The sequence below is a fragment of the Scyliorhinus torazame genome, chromosome 4 (assembly GCF_047496885.1).
Source record: "Scyliorhinus torazame isolate Kashiwa2021f chromosome 4, sScyTor2.1, whole genome shotgun sequence".
In the NCBI taxonomy this organism is placed as follows: domain Eukaryota; kingdom Metazoa; phylum Chordata; class Chondrichthyes; order Carcharhiniformes; family Scyliorhinidae; genus Scyliorhinus; species Scyliorhinus torazame.
The window spans coordinates 67,872,903-67,886,246 of NC_092710.1; the positions used below are offsets into that span (position 1 = coordinate 67,872,903).

The 13,344-nt window shown below is 48.1% G+C and overlaps 1 protein-coding gene across 1 annotated transcript in view; it reads right to left on the bottom strand.

Moving 5' to 3' along the window:
- The window catches only part of LOC140411386 (uncharacterized), a 190,482-nt gene that overhangs the window by 103,682 nt on the left and 73,456 nt on the right, over window positions 1–13,344 (bottom strand). Inside the window, 2 exon segments of the mRNA XM_072500500.1 lie at window positions 8,641–8,765; window positions 11,571–11,737. Of these exon segments, the coding sequence (XP_072356601.1) occupies window positions 8,641–8,765; window positions 11,571–11,737 (292 nt within the window).

Sequence of the window (13,344 nt, forward strand, 5' to 3'; positions counted from 1 at the left end):
TCATCCTATACCCCTCCTGACCTGGCCATACATCCTGATTGGCTCACTTCTCATCCCTTCCTCTGGCCTCCTATTACCCAGCATCCTTCTCTTCTCCTTAGCTGGACACCCCTCCCCCTTGCTTTGCCATGCGTTCTGAAATCCTTTGTCTGTGAACTAATAAAATCAGACCGGCCTATTTACATTACAGTAACTAATATCTCTAAAGTAACTATTTTATATCACATTCGTCATGTAGGTTCCTGAATGTAATTATGATGCCGGCGGTGGAGGGGGAGGCGGAGATAGTGGCGGCTATGGACGCGGAGGCCTTTGATAGGGTGGAGTGGGGGTACCAGTGGGAGGTGTTGAGGAGGTTTGGATTCTGGGAAGGGTTCGTCAGCTGGGTGAGGTTGCTGTACGAGGCCCCGGTGGCGAGTGTGGCCACGAACAGGACGAGGTTGGAATGTTTCCGGCTATACCGAGGGACCAGGCAGGGGTGTCCTCTATTCCCCCCTGCTCTTTGTGCTGGCGATTGAGCCCCCGGCCTTGGCTTTGAGGGAGTCTAGGGACTTGTTGAAAAAGCACTTGTCTTTGCAGGGGCAGGCCAGTCGATTTCGGCGGGAGAACAGCTGGTGAGTCAGTTTCAGCGGGAGCATTGTGGAAGTGGCTGCTGGGAGGTAAGTCAACCTTTAAAAGCACTTGTCTTTGCAGGGGCAGGCCAGTCGATTTCGGCGTGAGAACAGCTGGTGAGTCAGTTTCAGCGGGAGCATTGCGGAAGTGGTTGCTTGGAGGTAAGTCTGTCCTTTAAAAGCACTTGTCTTTGCAGGGGCAGGCCAGTCGATTTCGGCGTGAGAACAGCTGGTGAGTCAGTTTCAGCGGGAGCATTGCGGAAGTGGTTGCTGGGAGGTAAGTCTGTCCTTTAAAAGCACTTGTCTTTGCAGGGGCAGGCCAGTCGATTTCGGCGGGAGAACAGCTGGTGAGTCAGTTTCAGCGGGAGCATTGCGGAAGTGGCTGCTGGGAGGTAAGTCAACCTTTAAAAGCACTTGTCTTTGCAGGGGCAGGCCAGTCGATTTCGGCGTGAGAACAGCTGGTGAGTCAGTTTCAGCGGGAGCATTGCGGAAGTGGTTGCTGGGAGGTAAGTCTGTCCTTTAAAAGCACTTGTCTTTGCAGGGGCAGGCCAGTCGATTTTGGCGGGAGTGGAGCTGGCTGGTTAGTCAATTTCAGCAGGAGCTGAGAATTTTTCTTTTTTTTTTAAATTCGTTTTTTAGGCGGGAACAGGAAGTCGACCCGCGGACGTCTGTGAAGACCCTCACCAATAAATTCTGGTGGAGAGGAAACACGAGACACTACACGTGCAGTGTCTCCCACCCGCCCTCCTCTTCTAACCTAATAATAAAACCCATTGGTCTGAGGGAAATACCATATTTTATTATATTATTATTTTTTTTTATAAAAATTTAATTTAGTTGTTAGCCAGATCTTGGTAGAAAGTTAGAGGAATGGCAGGGAAGGGAGTGCAATGTTCCTCCTGCAGGATGTTTGAGGTGAGGGATGCAGTTAGTGTCCCTGCTGATTTTACCTGCAGGAAGTGCTGCCATCTCCAGCTCCTCCAAGACCGAGTTAGGGAACTGGAGCTGGAGTTGGAAGAACTTTGGATCATTCGGGAGGCAGAAGGGGTCATAGATAGCAGCTTCAGGGAATTAGTTACACCAAAGATTGGAGATAGGTGGGTAACTGTAAGAGGGACTGGGAAAAAGCAGTCAGTGCAGGGATCCCCTGCGGTCGTTCCCCTGAGAAATAAGTATACCGCTTTGGATACTTGTGGGGGGGGGGACTTACCAGGGATAAGCCATGGGGTACGGGCCTCTGGCACGGAGTCTGTCCCTGTTGCTCAGAAGGGAAGGGGGGAGAGGAGCAGAGCATTAGTAATTGGGGACTCTATAGTCAGGGGCACAGGTAGGAGATTTTGTGGGAGTGTGAGAGACTCACGTTTGGTATGTTGCCTCCCAGGTGCAAGGGTACGTGATGTCTCGGATCGTGTTTTCCGGGTCCTTAGGGGGAGGGGGAGCAGCCCCAAGTCATGGTCCACATTGGCACTAACGACATAGGTAGGAAAGGGGACAAGGATGTCAGGCAGGCGTTCAGGGAGCTAGGATGGAAGCTCAGAACTAGAACAAACAGAGTTGTTATCTCTGGGTTGTTGCCCGTGCCACGTGATAGCGAGATGAGGAATAGGGAGAGAGAGCATTTAAACACGTGGCTACAGGGATGGTGCAGGCGGGAGGGATTCAGATTTCTGGATAACTGGGGCTCTTTCTGGGGAAGCTGGGACCTCTACAGACAGGATGGTCTACATCTGAACCTGAGGGGCACAACTAACCTGGGGGGGGGAGATTTGTTAGTGCTCTTTGGGGGGGGGGGGGGGGGGGTTAAACTAATGCAGCAGGGGCATGGGAACCTGGATTGTAGTTTTAGGGTAAGGGAGAATGATAGTATAGAGGTCAGGAGCACAGATTTGACGTCGCAGGAGGGGGCCAGTGTTCAGGTAGGTGGTTTGAAGTGTGTCTACTTCAATGCCAGGAGTATACGAAACAAGGTAGGGGAACTGGCAGCATGGGTTGGTACCTGGGACTTCGATGTTGTGGCCATTTCGGAGACATGGATAGAGCAGGGACAGGAATGGATGTTGCAGGTTCCGGGGTTTAGGTGTTTTAGTAAGCTCAGAGAAGGAGGCAAAAGAGGGGGAGGTGTGGCGCTGCTAGTCAAGAGCAGTATTACGGTGGCGGAGAGGATGCTAGATGGGGACTCTTCTTCCGAGGTAGTATGGGCTGAAGTTAGAAACAGGAAAGGAGAGGTCACCCTGTTGGGAGTTTTTTATAGGCCTCCTAATAGTTCTAGGGATGTAGAGGAAAGGATGGCGAAGATGATTCTGGATATGAGCGAAAGTAACAGGGTAGTTATTATGGGAGACTTTAACTTTCCAAATATTGACTGGAAAAGATATAGTTCGAGTACAATAGATGGGTCGTTTTTTTGTACAGTGTATGCAGGAGGGTTTCCTGAAACAATATGTTGACAGGCCAACAAGAGGCGAGGCCAGGTTGGATTTGGTTTTGGGTAATGAACCAGGCCAGGTGTTGGATTTGGAGGTAGGAGAGCACTTTGGGGACAGTGACCACAATTCGGTGACGTTTACGTTAATGATGGAAAGGGATAAGTATACACCGCAGGGCAAGAGTTATAGCTGGGGGAAGGGCAATTATGATGCCATTAGACGTGACTTGGGGGGGGGGGGTGGGGATAAGGTGGAGAAGTAGGCTGCAAGTGTTGGGCACACTGGATAAGTGGGGCTTGTTCAAGGATCAGCTACTGCGTGTTCTTGATAAGTATGTACCGGTCAGACAGGGAGGAAGGTGTCGAGCGAGGGAACCGTGGTTTACCAAGGAAGTGGAATCTCTTGTTAAGAGGAAGAAGGAGGCCTATGTGAAGATGAAGTGTGAAGTTTTGGTTGGGGCGATGGATAGTTACAAGGTAGCGAGGAAGGATCTAAAGAGAGAGCTAAGATGAGCAAGGAGGGGACATGAGAAGTATTAGGCAGGAAGGATCAAGGAAAACCCAAAAGCTTTCTATAGGTATGTCAGGAATAAGCGAATGACTAGGGAAAGAGTAGGGCCAGTCAAGGACAGGGATGGGAAATTGTGTGTGGAGTCTGAAGAGATAGGCGAGATACTAAACGAATATTTTTCGTCAGTATTCACTCAGGAAAAAGATAATGTTGTGGAGGAGAATGCTGAGCCCCAGGCTAATAGAATAGATGGCATTGAGGTACGTAGGGAAGAGGTGTTGGCAATTCTGGACAGGCTGAAAATAGATAAGTCCCCGGGACCTGATGGGATTTATCCTAGGATTTTCTGGGAGGCCAGGGAAGAGATTGCTGGACCTTTGGCTTTGATTTTTATGTCATCATTGGCTACAGGAATAGTGCCAGAGGACTGGAGGACAGCAAATGTGGTCCCTTTGTTCCAAAAGGGGAGCAGAGACAACCCCGGCAACTATAGACCGGTGAGCCTCACGTCTGTAGTGGGTAAAGTCTTGGAGGGGATTATAAGAGACAAGATTTATAATAATCTAGATCGGAATAATATGATCAGGGATAGTCAGCATGGCTTTGTGAAGGGTAGGTCATGCCTCACAAACCTTATTGAGTTCTTTGAGAAGGTGACTGAACAGGTAGACGAGGGTAGAGCAGTTGAGGTGGTGTATATGGATTTCAGCAAAGCGTTTGATAAGGTTCCCCACGGTAGGCTATTGCAAAAAATACGGAGGCTGGGGATTGAGGGTGATTTAGAGATGTGGATCAGAAATTGGCTAGCTGAAAGAAGACAGAGGGTGGTGGTTGATGGGAAATGTTCAGAATGGAGTACAGTCACAAGTGGAGTACCACAAGGATCTGTTCTGGGGCCGTTGCTGTTTGTCGTTTTTATCAATGACCTAGAGGAAGGCGCAGAAGGGTGGGTGAGTAAATTTGCAGACGATACTAAAGTCGGTGGTGTTGTCGATAGTGTGGAAGGATGTAGCAGGTTACAGAGGGATATAGATAAGCTGCAGAGCTGGGCTGAGAGGTGGCAAATGGAGTTTAATGTAGAGAAGTGTGAGGTGATTCACTTTGGAAGGAATAACAGGAATGCGGAATATTTGGCTAATGGTAAAGTTCTTGAGAGTGTGGATGAGCAGAGGGATCTAGGTGTCCATGTACATAGATCCCTGAAAGTTGCCACCCAGGTTGATAGGGTTGTGAAGAAGGCCTATGGAGTGTTGGCCTTTATTGGTAGAGGGATTGAGTTCCGGAGTCGGGACGTCATGTTGCAGCTGTACAGAACTCTGGTACGGCCGCATTTGGGGTATTGCGTACAGTTCTGGTCACCGCATTATAGGAAGGACGTGGAGGCTTTGGAGCGGGTGCAGAGGAGTTTTACCAGGATGTTGCCTGGTATGGAGGGAAAATCTTATGAGGAAAGGCTGATGGACTTGAGGTTGTTTTCGTTGGAGAGAAGAAGGTTAAGAGGAGACTTAATAGAGGCATACAAAATGATCAGGGGGTTGGATAGGGTGGACAGTGAGAGCCTTCACCCGCGGATGGATATGGCTGGCACGAGGGTACATAACTTTAAACTGATATAGATATATTAAAGATATAAAACTTTAATAGATATAGGACAGAGGTCAGAGGTAGGTTCTTTACGCAAAGAGTAGTGAGGCCGTGGAATGCCCTACCTGCTACAGTAGTGAACTCGCCAACATTGAGGGCATTTAAACGTTTATTGGATAAACATATGGATGATAATGGCATAGTGTAGGTTAGATGGCTTTTGTTTCGGTGCAACATCGTGGGCCGAAGGGCCTGTACTGCGCTGTATTGTTCTATGTTCTATGTTCTATGTAGGGGGTTGGTGTGTGTCTGTGGGGGCGGGGAGAGAACACTAGGTATCGTTGTGTGCGGACGATCTGCTATTGTATGTGGTGGACCCGGTGGGGGGAATGCCGGAGGTGATGCGGATCCTTAGGGAGTTTGGGTATTTCTCCAGGTATAAGCTCAACATGGGGAAGAGCGAGCTGTTCATGGTGCACCCGGGAGACCAGGAAAGGGGGATCGGTGAACTTCCGCTAAAAAGGGCAGTAAGAAGTTTTAGATACCTGGAGGTTCAGGTGGCTCGGAGCTGGGGGGGCCCTGCAAAAGCTCCACGTAACAAGGCTGGTGGAGCAAATGGAGGAGGAGTTCAAAAGGTGGGATATGCTGCCACTCTCCCTTGCTGGTAGGGTGCAGTCGGTTAAAATGACGGTGCTCCCGAGCTTTTTGTTTTAGTGCCTCCCCATCCTGATCCCCAAGGCCTTCTTTAAGCGGGTTAACAGGAGTATTATGGGGTTCGTGTGGACGAAGACCCCGAGGATGGGAAGGGTGTTCTTAGAGCAGAGCAGGGACGGGGTGGTTAGCGTTGCCAAACCTATGTGGGTACTATTGGGCTGCCAACATGGCAATGATACATAAGTGGGTAATGGAGGGGGAGGCATGGAAGAGGCTGGAGATGGCGTCCTGTGTGGGCACGAGCATGGGGGCGCTGGTGACAGCACCGCTGCCGCTTCCTCCGACGAGGTACACCACGAGGCCGGTGGTAGCGGCGACCCTCAAAATCTGGGGGCAATAGAGATGCCACAGGGGGCAGGTGGGGGCTTCGGTGTGGTCCCCGATACGGGAGAACCATTGGTTTGTCCCGGGGAAAATGGATGGGGGGTTCCTGAGTCGGCACAGGGCAGATATTAGGAGGATGGGGGACCTGTTCATAGACGGGAAGTTTGCGAGCCTTGGGGGGCTGGAGGAGAAATTCGGGCTCCCCCCGTAAATGCTCTAAGATATATGAAGGTAAGGGCGTTCGTTACGCGACAGGTGGTGGAGTTTCCGCTGCTGCCGGCGCGCAGGGTCCAGGACAGGGTGCTTTCGGGGGTGTGGGTTGGAGAGGGTAGGATCTCGGAAACTTATCAGGTGATGCAGGAGGAGGAAGAGGCCTCGGCGGAGGAGTTAAAAGGTAAGTAGGAGGAGGAGCTGGGGGAGGAGATCGACGAGGGTATGTGGGTGGATGCCCTGGGAAGGGTAAACTCTTCCTCCTCTTGCACGAGGCTCAGCCTGATACAATCTAAGGTGCTGCACAGGGCGCACATGACCGGGGCAAGGCGAAGCCGTTTTTTTGGGAGTGAGGACAGATCTGCGAGGTGTTCGGGGAGCCCCGCAAACCACACCCACATGTTCTGGGCATGTCCAGCGTTGGTGGAGTTCTCGAGGGGTGTAGCGAGGACGGTGTCATGGGTAGTTGATTCCAGGGTTCGGCCGAGCTGGTGGCTCGCAATATTTGGGGTGTCGAATGAGCCGGGAGTGCAGGAGGCGAATGAGGCCAGTATTCTGGCCTTTGCGTCCCTGGTAGCCCGGCGAAGGATTCTGCTTCAGTGGAAGGATGCGAGGCCCACAACGAAGAATCCTGGATTAACGACATATGGCAGGGTTTATTAAATAGGAGAAGGTGAAATTTGCCTTAAGGGGATCTGTGCAAGGGTTCTTCAGGCGGTGGCAGCCGTTCCTAGACTTCCTGGCGGAGGGTTAGGAGATGATCAGTAGCAGCAACCTGGTTTGGGGGGGGGGGGGGAGGGGCTGGGAGAGAGTTTGTGTCTTGTAGGGGATGCACTATTGTTTACTTGTTTATTTATGCACTTTTGTTCTTGTTGTTTTATTATTCGTGTAAAGGGGGGGGGGGGTTCTATTTTTCTGTTGTGATAATCTGTGAAAAATTGAATAAAAATTATATATTTTTAAAAACCAATTAATACTTCTGACATTGAAATCACGCTAGATAATTATCCGATTGTTATTATTTTTACACACCTCTGCAAATTGTGCACACATTTTCTCTTCAATTTCCCACTGACAATCTGGGGGTCTATAATAAAACACCTAGCAATGTGGCTGCCCCTTTTTTTAAATTCCTTAGCTCTACCCACAAAGCTTCATTTGATGCCCCCTCCAGGATATCATCTCTTCTCACTGCAGTAACTTGTCTCCTTAACTCAAAGTAAAATGCTTCCTCCACAGAGGCAATCCTAAACCGAAAATCCTTCACTTCAGACAATTCATCTCGACTTCAAAATTACCAGGCCTGCACTGAACAATAGAGATTGAAGTGATTCAATTTTTAAGGTTTTTTGTAATCTTCATTTGCAGCTTATGCCAGTGACCATCATTTCAGAGCAAGTGTCTAAATTAACCAAACCTTTTCTTTTTGAAGTAAAAAGACTTTGGGGAGGGTGCAGAGGAGGTTTACCAGAATGTTGCCTGGTCTGGAGGGCGTTAGCTATGCGGAGAGGCTGAATAGGTTCGGACTGTTTTCATTAGAACAACGGAGTTGAGGGGTGACCTGATAGAGATCGACGATACTATGAGAGGCATGGATAAAGTGAATGGGCAGGCACTCTTTCCCAAGGTGAAGGGGTCAGTCACCAGTGGGCATAGGTTTAAAGTCCGTGGGGAAAAGTTTTTACACACAGGGTGGCGAGTGCCTCGAATGCGTTGTCAGGAGAGGTTGTGGAAGCAGATACATTAACGTCATTCAAAAGGCATCTTGACAAATACATGGATAGGATGGGTATAGAGAAGAGAGTGCTGAGGGTTTTGCCCAAGGTTGGGATCATGACCGGTACAGGCTTGGAGGGACGAAGGGCCTGTTCCTGCGCTGTATTCTTCTTTGTTCTGGCTCTTCCCAGTCTCGGATATTCTGCCTTCTTATTCACTTCTCCATCATTTTCTTAACCCAAAACAGTCAAGAGACACATTGGCAGTCTCAGAGTTTCCTGTCTATGCTCTGAACGATGGAATCTTCTTTAACAATTGCATTGCTTTTCTTTTGCAGTTCTTTGCCCACTGTGGCTCCTCGCAGGTTGTCGTCTCGCCTCGTAATTTCTAATGCTGAGTACCTGTTTGAGAATGACACACATCCCATAGTGTCCTACATATTCCACCTCTTACTACTCTTCCAGATGGCCACCCATGTACTCTCTGAACTCTCATTTTCTGTGAGGTAACCACACCGTGGAATGTACACGCCAGGAAACTCTGACCTTCCCTGAAGCTGCAGTAACTCGTGCTGCCCCTCAAATTCAGAAATCCTGAGCTCGAGCTGATGCATCTGGAGACATTTCCAAAACATGTCCCCAAAACCCTTGAAACATCGTGAAGTTGCCATCTAGAACATAGAACATACAGTGCAGAAGGAGACCATTCGGCCCATCGAGTCTGCACCGACCAACTTAAGCCCTCACTTCCACCCTATCCCCGTAACCCAATAACCCCTCCTAACCTTTTTGGTTACGAAGGGCAATTTATCATGGCCATCCCACCTAACCTGCACATCCGGAGGAAACCCACGCAGACACTGGGAGAACGTGCAGACTCCGCACAGACAGTGACCCAATGGGGAATGAAACCTGGGACCCTGGCGCTGTGAAGCCACAGTGCTATCCACTTGTGCTGACCCAGTGCAGAGATTGCACTTAGCTGTCCATCAAGATCTAAAAAAAATCCTTTTCTGTCTTTTAGAATCTAGCTGTAATCTTGCATTTAAAAATGTAATTAACATCTCGAGGCCTGCTCTTTTTTTAATCCTTTCTTGGAATGTGAGTGCTCTTGGCAAGGTCAGCATTTGTTGAGAAGGTGTTGAGTAGCCTTCTTGAGCCACTGCATCCACCTGGTGCTGATATACCTGCTGAAAAGAAGGGAGTTAGACCAAAAGACAGTAGCAAAATTAGGCTATTCGGCCTATTGAATGGCTGATATGTTTCTTATTCCCATTCTCCTGTCTTCTCCCAATAACCCTGATCCCCTTAATAATCAAGAACTTATCTATCTCGGTCTTAAAGACACTCAGTGATTTGGCCTCCACAGCCTTCTGTGGCAAAGAGTTCCACAGATGTACCAACCTCTGGCTGAAGAAACTCTTCCTCATTGCAGCGTTAAAGGATCGGCCCTCCAGTCTGAGGCTGCCCTCAGGTTCTAGTTTTTCCTCCATGGAAGCATCCTTCCAAATCCACTCTATCTAGGCCTATTTCAGGATGTTGACCCAACGGCAGCGAAGGAATGGGTTTGGAAGGTGCTGTTAAAGGAGCCTTGGTGAGTTGCTGTAATGCATTTTTGTAGATGGTACACACTGCTGCCACTGTGCATGAATAATGGAGGATGTAAATGTTTAAGGTTGTGGGTGTTGATCAAGCAGATTGCTCTGTCCAGGATGGTGTTGAGTTTCATTAGTGTTGTTTAATTGTCTTGTCCCATCTATCATGTGTTACTTATGCTGTGCGGTAAACTGATGCCGCCTAGTTTGAGCCAGATTAAATCTGATAACTAAATTAAAGAATTGGGCACTTTAAAAATTAAACTGCAGTCCAAACCTCAGGCAGGCTGATGGGAATTCCGAGGCCAAAATGTCAAGGACAGACAAACTGCCAGAACATGTCATTGACGGGCATGTCCAGACATCAGGAGATCATCGATCCTATTGATGTGCACAGATTTGTTCTGGGTTGCCCAGATCGAGCCAGACTCTCGGGTGCCCAGAGTTCCCGCCATTACCTTATATTGCAACAAGGTACATGCAAACCACAACACAAAAGATGGAGACTTGGGGGTGGGCCCCAGAGTCCTGTCAAACAGTCATCACCTAATTCATTGGGTGCTGGGACCACCTCCCAAGCCCTCAATGGCAGAAAGCCAGAGAAACCTCTGAAAAGGCGCAAAGGGAGGAGGATAAAGGTAAATGCCCAAGACATACCAGCAGCGAAGACTCGACGTGGGAGGTGACCTTGACCATCTGTGAGACTGACCAGGGAAGGAAGGAAGGAAGCTGCCAGTGAGACCCACCTTCGTGATGACAAAGCAGAGAGACTCAGAATCGGACCCACGGTTCAACCTAAATCATCTCTACGGGTAGCATACACGAATCTTGGGTCTCTCTCTAGTATTTTGCTTTGGGTTTATTAAGGATTAATTTTATTGTTGTGTAATAAAATTGGTTTTGATTTTATACTCGTGTTGTCCTTTGGTCTCCTCGTTAATACTTTTGAAAAATACGGGTTAAAGTTTCTGACATTTTACAGTTACAACAGCTTAGCATACAAATAGTCCTATGTTGTAACTTTATCAGGTTGACACCTCATTTCTCGAGTACGCCAAGTGTTCCTCCTGTATTAAAACTCATTAAAACCAATTCATTTCCTGTTACTGTTAGATTTACCCTGATTGTTATGTTAATATCCAGTTAAGCTATAAATTCCTAATTTAAACAACTGCCCTCACTTAAAGGAGAGAACAAAAACACCTTAATACTCACCAATCAACAACTACCTGCTGTCCTGTGACATGCTCATTTGGTAGTACACTCAACAAGACAGATCCATGCTGTTCGCCTGCACACTCACTTGGAGATAGAAACAGGAGACACAGCCAGAAACAGGAGACATAGCCAGAGAGTAAAGGGGGCAACTTCAAAGCTAATCTTTGGAAAGATACGAGATTGTATCTTACTTAAAACCCACTGATTTAAACAGATTTAAAATCGAGCCCATGAATATTTCAGCAAGCAATTGGTCAATCTATGGAACAGCTCCCTTGGGAGATGGTGGTCGGTGTTAGTATTGATTTATTCAAATGTACGTTAGATTTGTTTTAGAAAATAACATTTTGGAATGCAGGATATGAAGAACTTGGGTTATGACATGTTTCATGTTTGCAGCGTTGGGAGGAACAGGTGATTTTTAAAAAATGGTTCTAAAGACTACACAGTTCAGGTTTCCCTTTCCGCACATTTGGGTCTGTTGTGGATGAACTGATTACTATGATTTGTTAATAATGCCAAATTATTACAGTATGCGACTGCCAGAATATTAGAAGAGGATCTAGATAGACTTTACAGTCCTCTACATCTATTAATTAATTTGTTATTGTTGTCAGTATTGTGATATTTAAATAATTGAAACCCATTGTCCCACCCACATACCCGATGCTCTTGTCCACTGAAAATCCTCTCGTATGTTAACAATGAGCTGACTCCATCCACCCCTTCTTCAATTGCCTGTTCCAGTCGGTCCCGGTAGAATTTCGTCAGCTGGAACAGCCAATAATCCTCACACTTTGCCAGGAACTCAGTGATTGTACAGTTCAGATCTGTGAACAATTGGATATGAAAAACATTATCGACTTTCTCCCTAAAAAGCCAAATTTATGCTGAACAACTGAATCCCCTTCCACAAACATCATCAAGAACCATCTTTAAACTCACCAGTGTTCTTGAATTACCTAGATCTAGATCTATCTATTATGTGTTGCAACTCCCGAAGCAAACTGGTCTCTTTTCAACAAAAGACTTAGGAGCAGGAGTCAGGCATTTGGCTCTTCGAGACTACTCCACCAGTCAACTAGATCGTGGCTCATGTCGTCGTGGTCTCTGTTCAACTTTTCTGTCTGCCACCCATAACACTTGTCTCTCTTGTCTCACAAAAATCTGTTTAACTCTACATTGAATAAATTTAAAGACACAGCCTACACTATTTTCTGAAAAATCGAATTCCACATATTAACGGCTCTTATGAAAACATTCACCTCATTTGTCTTTTTTATTAAGTATTTTTATTCAATGCATTTTACATATTAGACCAAACATCCACACGAACAAAAACCACCAGCCCCCAACCTCCCTCGATACCAACACCCCACCACATCCCGCCTTCATAATTTCTCCCCCTCCAATACCTCCACCACCTCACTGACCCCTCAATCCACCTTGAAGAAATCAATGAACGATTTCCACCTCTGGGTAAACCCCACCTCCGAGCCCTGCAAAGCGAACCTGACATTCTCCAGACGCAGGAATTCTGCAAGGTCATTCACCCATATCCCCGCCTTCGGCACCTCCAAGCCCCCCCCCACCCAGCACAACAAGATCTCTCTCTGAGATATCAGGGAGGTAAAGGCCAAAACGTCGGCCTCTCTCTCCACCTGGACTGCCAGATCTTCTGAAGCACCGAGTATTGCCATCTCCGGACTCAGGGCCACCCCCACACCCACAATCTCAGACATCACATCCAAGAACCCTCACCAGAACCCCCTCAACCTCGGACATGCCCAGGACATGTGGACGTGATTCACAGCACCTCCCCCTGTGCAAAGCGCCCACACCTATCCTCCACCCCAGCAAAGAAGTGGTTCATCATCATAACCGTCATGTTATGTCCTATGCACCACATTAAACTGGTTGAGGCTTAATCTCGCACACGACGAGGACACATTCACCCTCCGCAGGGCCTCTTTCCACATCCCGGCCCGGACCTCCCACCCAACCCCTCTTCCCATTGACACTGAATCTCCTACATCGGAGCAGCCTCCTTCTCCATCAATTCACTGTAGATCTCCTCCCCAATGTCATCCTCCGACAACAGCTCGTCCTGCAACACCGGAGGCGGAAGCCCCGGGAAGGACGGCACCTCTCTCCTCAGAAAATCACTCACCTACAGGTACCATCCTCTTTGGGCAACTCATACATTTCCTCCAACTCTTACAGACCTGCAAACTTGCAAGTCCCTAAAGTACTCTGTCCCTACCTGCTGCCACTCCCAGAACCTCACATTCAGCCCATTGACACAAACATCTGATAATCACATATCGGCGCCCACAACATGCCTTCTAACCTGAAATGTTGTCCGCATTGGCTCACCACTTGCAAGGCCGAAATGACACTTAGCTCACAGCCAACCATACCAGTTGGAATGGAAGGT